The sequence below is a fragment of the Aspergillus affinis genome, assembly GCF_023601865.1.
Source record: "Aspergillus affinis strain CMG 70 chromosome Unknown NODE_283_length_8067_cov_96_514643, whole genome shotgun sequence".
NCBI lineage: Eukaryota > Fungi > Ascomycota > Eurotiomycetes > Eurotiales > Aspergillaceae > Aspergillus > Aspergillus affinis.
In genome coordinates this window covers 1-7,902 of record NW_026516064.1, presented here as the reverse complement: position 1 = coordinate 7,902, position 7,902 = coordinate 1, and the positions used below count along the sequence as shown (strand labels likewise).

Genomic DNA, 7,902 nt, shown 5'->3' with positions numbered 1-7,902 from the left:
ATCTGAATAATAATCGAGGTGTGCGGCTTACAGAGATGCTCGTAAAGCCGTAGATTCTTCTTGTTTGGTTTAGGTAGCAGCTGCCTCGTCGGCCTGCCTATTTTCTGTCTTTTCTACTGCTCTGTCCACTCTGTACGCAAGCGTTGGCGGATATCTCTTTTAGCTGCAGCTGCAAGCCGTATGATTGGTCGATCTCGCGGTTTTACTGAGCTTAATTTAACTCCTTTTATCGCAGCCTCCTTGGCTACCTTGTCCGCCCTTTCGTTTCCCTCTACCCCGATGTGAGCGGGGATCTAACGTAATTCAGCATCCTCTAGGCTCTCGTTCCTCAGGGTCCTGATCCTCTCGTAAATAGCCCGCAATGCGTACTGGCCCGATGGCCGGCCAGGGTTGCGCACGGCTTGAATAGCTGCTTGGCTGTCTGAGAAGACCGTGATCGGGATAGGCTTCGCCCGATCTAGGGCCATTCGGGTCCCTTCCAATTCCCCAACGTAGACCGTAGAGTCCAGTTCCGTTCCTAGATACTTCCTAGCGGTCTTACCTGCTCGAATAGAGACCGCAGCAGCTCCGATCATCCCCTGATAGCCGTTTCCATCTGTATACCAGATCTGCCGGTCCTCGCGGCAGATTCTATCGTGAGTCTGGACTGCTTTCTCTGCCCCCTCAATGATGCACCTGAGGGGCGACTCCCACGGGGCCAACACATGAGCCCGTCTGGTCTCTTATACCCCCTGTCTGCTGCCGTATCCATATAGCGGGCCTGTTTTCTTCCACTTCAGTGCCTCCATCGGAGAGTATCCGGAGGCCTTAAATGCCTCTTTCGACCTTTCCCAGCGGAGGCCCCGGGGGCAGGTTATAGCCGGCCCGGTTTGGATCCGAATAGCCGCCTCTTGAATAGTTTGTTGCATCTGTATTTGCATAGGGGGAAGGTAGAGCTCTATCTCTAGTGCAGCTGAAGCCGTGTTACGGAACGTGCCACTGATAAAAATAGCTGCGCGGGTTTGAATTTTCTGAAATTTATTAACTGTCTTCTGGAGCTTCTTGTAGTTAGCTGTCCGGCTTGTAGGGCTATACCAGGCCGCCGCCCCGTAGAGTAACTGAGGGACTACCACTGCTAGGTAGATGCGGCGCATGCTCAGCAGGGAGGTCCCCCAGGTCGAGCCTGAGATGCTGCGGAGGGCTTCCAAGGTTCTGTTCGCCTTGACAAGGGCCTTGGCCCTGTAGGTATCAAACGAAAGGGTCCTATCGAGCCAGATTCCTAGATATTTGGCGTACTCTACTGGTTTGATAATAGAGCCGGTTGCGTGATCCTTGATGGGCAGCTGATCGTGACCAGGGGGTTCCATTGGGGGATCCCAGTTGTCAACCTCTGGGTTCTCTCCCTGCCACGGCTCAGTATATATATATTCCTGCGGTACGGATCGTTCTACCGCAGGATCAGGGCGAAACGGGTTCTTGAAATGAATGAGTTCGAACTTATCGGGGGCAAATTTGGACGAATGCTGCCTTGAGCATACCGCGGCCTTGTCCAGGGCCCTCTCTAGGAGACGCTGGTTGACCGCGTAGCTATCCGAGATGGCCAGGGTGGCAACATCGTCAATCCACCCGTAGGAAACTGTCTTGCCTCCCTCCAGGAGGGGTAGCTGAATCCGAAGGGCCTCGGGACCGTTAATCGATAGGGCGCGAATGAGGGGGGTATTAAATAGGAGGAATAGGATCGGCGATATAGGGGACCCCTGGGGGATCCCGGTAGGGGTTAAAATAAGGTTGCTGAGATATCCGGAGAGCTGCAGCCTTGTCGATCGATTCGATAAAAAGGACTTGAGCCAGCCGGCGAAGAAATCGAGCCCTATCATACGTAGATTGTGGAGGAGCCGTATATGCGAGACGTTATCGAAAACGCCAGCTACGTCTAGGAATAGCATACTGACTTTCCGGCCTTTGCCCCAGTTCTCAAAGATCTGGTCAAGAAGCAACTGGATCAGGTGATCGACTGAGATGCCCCTGCGGCCCCCTAGATGGCTCCTGGGTAGGAGATTGCGCTCCTCCAGGGCCCAGGCGATCCGTACTGTAGCCACGGCCTCCAGGATCTTACCGAGGGTATTCAGGAGCGCTATAGGTCGGTAGGATTTGGCGATACAATAGTCCCGGGGGGCTGCTTTACGCAGTACTACAGTAATCGATTGCTGAAAGTATTCCAGGTTATGTCCAAGACGTAGACACGCATTAAATATTTGCGTTAGTACAGTAAGGAAAGAGGCAACCTTACTCAGCCAATACTAGACCTTGTTAGGGATGCCATCCGGCCCTGGTACTTTATCGGGAGGCGCCTGCCTGATACAGCGGAGCACCTCGTGCTCGGTAAAATCCGGGAAATCAATCTGGGGAAATATCTGAGCCGTAGAGATGTCAGAGAGGTCGGCCAGAGATAGTTCAGAAAAGAAAGCTTTGCGAAATGTCTTTACTTTCTGTTCTGCGGTCTCTGCGAGCCCGTTATCCGTTATCAGCATCAGTATAAGGTTTCCGCGGGCCTCCTTGCTCCTCGCCCACTTGGCTGCCTTCCACATGCCTCGAGGGCCTGATTCGGTAGCCTTGCGGACCTAGAAACGGTGGCCCTAGCGCAGTGCCTTAGCCAATACTTTTCCTTTGCGGTTTCTGACTTTGGTATAGCGCTCCTACCGGAGGCCCGTGGTAGGGTCGGTAGGGCCGTTCGTAATAATTGATTCTGTATACTTACGCCGGAATTTCCGGGTGATCTTGACCATTTCGCGGCATTCTGCATTGAATGAAGGGTTCGCCCACTTACTGGGCTTTGCCTACGGGGTAGAGGCAGCGATTCCTTGATTGACTGTCTCGATAAGGTATTTTATAGCGAGCTCAATATGCTGCTTCGTTTGTAAAGGAAAGGCCTTGGTCTGTAGGTTGAGGTCCACGAAGCTCTGCAGGTTCTTAACGCTGCAGGTTTTCCAGTTCTTTCGTCGCTGTGTCTCAGGGGTTTTAGTGCTGATATCCAGAAGAGTTCGTATAGGATAGTGGTCCGAGTCTGCGTAGACTCGTTCGTTAACCTCGCAGGTAACGAGCCTAGGGGTCAGGTCCTGTAAGCCGAAGACCAGATCGATAGTGGTTCTGCTTCCGTTACGTTCTTACGTGGTAGTGCCTGGCTTTAGCCAGAGGTCTAGGTACCTCGTATCCGTCAGTTCCAGTAATTGGTCGAACGAGGAGTCTCTTTTAGAGCGTTCTCTTCCCCAGGCCGGGTGGTGGAAATTAAAGTCGCTTAACAGGAGTAAACGCGGATTAGTAGAGCTGTTAGTAGGGCCGGTAGAGATAGTTAGAGAGATAACGAGATCAAGAGTAGTACTATCTGCTTTGTCAGATCGATTATAGATGTTAAAGATGCGCACTTGTTGGCCGTTAGTATCAGTGAGCTCGAGCTCCTAAACGTCCTTCGAATGCGCTATATGTTTCCAGGTACTGGAATCGATTTGATATAATATATAGAGGCACACGCGGGCCCGCTCGTTCCCTATTTCGGTCGAATCCGGGTATAGGAGCTGGTAAAAGCCGTTAGCAGGATAGTAAGTAGTATCCTGGTAGATATTTTCCTAAGGTTCTTGTACAAAGATAAGGTCAGCCTCTAGGACTGCAGGGTCCCAGAGGAACTGTACTATCACCTTGTCTTTAGATCGATTCGTATTATATTGGAGGATGTAAAGGGGCTTGATCATAATCGATTAGCCCTAATGCGTTTCTGTGATACTGAGCGGGCCCTTGTAATAGGAGCCGTAGTAGGTACAGTAGTTAGTACCGGGGACTTCGAGAGAGAAACAGTAAGGGTCTTATTGATCGAGATTAATCGTTTTCGGTATGCTACTCTACTGCGGGATCGTTTCGTAAGTAATATCTCGCCGGTTAATAAGTTAACTGGTATAATTGCCAAATATGAGACTTCCTGCCGTATTACAGACTGGGTACGGGCATTCCGGTACATTCTTTCAGACGAGATAACGCTCTGCAAGCCACTCCTTCGTCTACGGTAATCCCTAGGCATCGGGGTCACTGGGACAGATACCTCCGGCTCGTTCTGCTGACCGGTTTTTTCCCGGTCAGGCTGCGGAAACGTATCCATTCCATCTGCAGCAAAATCTATTCTATTATCTGAGGGTCCATTGGCTGCAGGAATCATTTCTTGCGAGCCGGCGTGCGGCAGCATAGATCTCGGTTAAAATCAGACTGTTAAACGATTACGGACGCTCGCAGGTCTACTAACGGACCTTGTACGCCTCTCTAAGAGGCTTGTGTGCGGCTGGCTGTATCCCTCGCTGTTAGACGAGCTAGAGGCCTCCGTACCGCTACGTACGGAAAACTGAAAGTCCTGCGGATAGAGAGAGATCCGATATCAAGTTTACCGATATACTGCTGCGGTTTGAACCCGGTCTGTCTCTGCTGCATACCTTAAATACCTTTTGTGCCAGGTAGCGTATGCTTCTTTACACCCTGCACAACGGCGCTCTTAGCTGTTAGTAGACTTGTGGGAGCAGTTCCGGGTCTTGTAACTGCTCCCATAGAGCCCGCAAGTTGTTTTATTCGAACAGACAATTCCTATGTAACTATATTATTGGCAGTTAAAGTACCGTTGGATACGAGCAGTCCGATTATATAATACTGTTCTATGAATAACGCTATCCTAAATGGTACCTCGTGCGATTGCCTTATTGGCGTAACAGGGATCTAAGAATTCTACGATCAGGGCAAATAATTTCTGGTTCTTATAGTTAGACGGATAGGTAAACTACGCGATACGCGTAATTTAGGGACTCTGTTGAGTCTCTTTGCTTATCCAGCAGTTCCTGTTTTTCTCGAGTAACTCGTTAGTTACCCGTTATTGTTCCGTATCGGTAGTGAGGTCCCCGATTGACTTAAATGCGATCCCATATATAACGATACCCCAAGAGGGATGCCGTAACATGGCCCTCGCGCTTAGGTAGTTAATCCATTGATCGTGAGTCCTGGCAGCTTCGGCCTCAGCGGTATAACGGAATGAAAGGTTCAGGTCGCTAAACTTAAGCTATTTAGTAGCTATAAAACGCGTTTTAGCTAGAGAGAGAGTCTCTGTTTAGCTGCATATTTTCTGTCTTGCTGTTTCCGCTTTTTGTTTAATATCCGAAGCTGTAAAATGTCAGTACGTATACATTGTACCAGCATCCCGTAACTTAACGATAACCTCGCGGTCCTTGCTGAGCTCCGACGGGATGGCCAGGGCGGTGCTAGAGAAGCCGTAAGAAAAGATCGTATAGGCCGGGGAAGGCGCGTTACGGACCACAGAGGCCCAGAACTAGTTATTCTGTTTCTGTACACTCGATTGAGTGTGATAGGTTTGTTTTTGAACGTTCTGAAAGGTCTGCCGGATGTTGGCTAGCTCGGGGCCGATACGGCAGTTAGCAGTCAGAATATCTACAATTTGGTATTGCAGAAAATCGCAGGTATCAGTTACCTGCTGTATAAAGCTGACTACCGGTTTAAGAAGCTGTTTCCCATTTAATTCGTTAAATTGAAGGTATTGCTGCGCATCTTTGTTAAGGTTTAAAACGCAGTAGAGAAAATTCTGATTGTGTATATTTACTGCCTCAGGAATCCCTGAAAGGGCCGGCCACGAGGGTTTCGCCCCAACCATATCGATATCCCCTATAAAGTTAGGTTCAATCGATAGCGGCTGGGATTGATAGTAAACTGGCTGATTCTAGAGGTTGCAGCCTTTGTGGTGATTGAGTAATTTTTAAAAATTTTGTTCGCGTCGAAGTTGTTGTTTTCTCGAGAGGGAGATAGCCTGCAGAACGGGGGTTTTCTTGCGGACGATATCGGGTTTAACAAGATTAGTCCCTTCCTTTCTGCGGGACTCTATATTTGCCCACTAATCACTTCTTCCGGCAGACTCTTGTGACCTATCTGGTAATCCTGACGGCAAGATGGATTGAAATTGCGCTGCAGCGAGCCCGCGACCAGCCATCCTCCCAGCCAGACCATCAAGCCTGCGGACATGATCACGATCTCCCCATTCGGTGTCCCTATCGACCGTCTGCGAAGAACCATGTCCTCTCCCAGGTCCGCAAGGGCGCGAACTACATCTTTGTCGACGCCAGCCTCATTGCGACCTGGTACAATGAGTGGAAGTTAATCGTTAATACAAGGGACGCTCACATCCGCGATATGGTTTTCGTTCTAGGATACCGGGATTCCTACCGGAGTCTCCCGACGTAAGAACAATAGTCGCGCAATAACGGGGCCGATCAGTTCTTCTTAAAGGACTTAGCAAAGTGGAAAAATCTCCTTTACAAGACGATCGTAAGTTACTACTGCCTCGGGACTATGAGCCCAGAGAATCGGGAGGCCTAGCGCTAGATCAGAAAAGATTCTAAACGCGATTATTGCAGCCGGTTTATCTTACTGATAATCCCCTAGAGTTATAACAGCCGTTTCGCCAACTTCGTGAGTCGGACTCGGAGACTTCCCCCGGATTCTACAAGGAAGGTTCCGGTATAAAAGACCAGCTATTGTATTACGATCGATCGGACGTTTCGCGACAAGTATTATATTACGTATAGCGAGACTACTCCTATCGTTCTTAAACTAATGGCGTTAGCAGAATATTAGGCTCTTGCGTACTGATTCCTGTCCGCGATACCCTGCACATCGTTTCCGGCAAATCTGGCAGCATTTATGCGTCTTACTGAAACCCGGCAGTGGCGGGCTAATCTCTGTACGCGCAAAAATAACTATTAGCTGTTTTAGCAGTTTAGAAAGCAGTTCAATACCGTTTCTGCCAAAGAAAATGTAATTCAGATTGACGTTATACTGGACTGCCTCAGCACCTTTTTCCGTGCGATTAACTTTCTAAAACGGATGCAGAAATCCGTCTGATTCGGTCGCACCTGCCTGGATCTTCCTGAGCAGATTGTACATCCTATCGACTGTCCTCTGGATGCCACTAACCGCGAGAATATCAAGCAGCTACGTGATACCCGTTTCGGCAATATCTATAGTGCCATGCATACGGTGAACCGCGGCACCCTAAAGGTAAAGCTAAACAGTATAACGCAAGCTATCCGCATCTGCGCAGCTTTTCCCGGTCTGCTCTGCTATGCTAAACAGCAGGGAAAAGCCATTACGGACATTCCTACTACGGTAGAACGCATAGAAACAGAGAATATCCTACCACACCCGGAGAACAGTTGATTGGTCTCCCAGATTGATACAGTACTCCGTGGTTCGTCTCGCTGGGTCGCGGTTCAGCGGATTATCGACGGTCTTGATATCAAATCCGATATTGGCTAACCGCGCAAGATCGTGATTCTGTTACAATACCCGACCGTAGCAGTAATTGTATATCTCGTCAATTATCCCGAACTCTTTGTTTCTGTATCAGCAATCGCTCTAACGCTATTAGGCAATCTGCAAATACTATTCCGTTTACTATCTATATCTCGGTTTAAGGAACGCTACAGACCGATCGTTTTGGGTAAATAAGTTCCAGGAGCTGCCGACAGGAGTTACTCTTACCTATAAAAACGAGCCTGCCCGCAGTCCCGGTATTTTTGTAGCTATAACTAACATTTCTTTCCGTGGGTTAACTCTTACTCGCGCCGCAAGCCTGATCCTTATGGAGGTAGACTGGCGCAGTACAAATTACACGCAGGCCTTTGGCCGCATCCGCAGGATCGGTCAAACAAGCCCAGTAGTCTACGACTATATCTTTTAGAACACTCAGGAAGAGGAAGATCAACGCGCCATCCTCAAAAATATAGCGAGACAGGCTCTCGAAAAGACGGTTAATACATACGGGCAAAAGGGATCTCCTTCCGGTCAGCAAGGCGAGGAAGATGACGGAATGATATCAGATGAGGCATT

General features: G+C 49.2%; 3 protein-coding genes across 3 annotated transcripts; 1 reads left to right on the top strand and 2 right to left on the bottom strand.

Moving 5' to 3' along the window:
• Positions 1-293: 293 nt before the first annotated feature.
• KD926_005587 (RNA-directed DNA polymerase from mobile element jockey) lies at positions 294-2,782 on the bottom strand (the record flags this gene model as incomplete). Its single annotated transcript, XM_053095587.1, has 4 exons — positions 294-675; positions 826-2,186; positions 2,286-2,600; positions 2,738-2,782. 4 exons carry the CDS (start codon positions 2,780-2,782, stop codon positions 294-296), a joined length of 2,103 nt encoding a protein of 700 aa, XP_052949761.1.
• A 34-nt stretch (positions 2,783-2,816) lies between these two features.
• On the bottom strand, positions 2,817-4,210 carry KD926_005586 (uncharacterized protein; the record flags this gene model as incomplete). Its single annotated transcript, XM_053095586.1, has 4 exons — positions 2,817-3,081; positions 3,148-3,434; positions 3,507-3,551; positions 4,070-4,210. The coding sequence occupies 4 exons, from the start codon at positions 4,208-4,210 to the stop codon at positions 2,817-2,819; spliced, it is 738 nt and encodes a 245-aa protein (XP_052949760.1).
• A 963-nt stretch (positions 4,211-5,173) lies between these two features.
• Positions 5,174-6,255, top strand: KD926_005585 (P-loop containing nucleoside triphosphate hydrolase protein; the record flags this gene model as incomplete). Its single annotated transcript, XM_053095585.1, has 2 exons — positions 5,174-5,179; positions 5,929-6,255. The coding sequence occupies 2 exons, from the start codon at positions 5,174-5,176 to the stop codon at positions 6,253-6,255; spliced, it is 333 nt and encodes a 110-aa protein (XP_052949759.1).
• Positions 6,256-7,902: the final 1,647 nt, after the last annotated feature.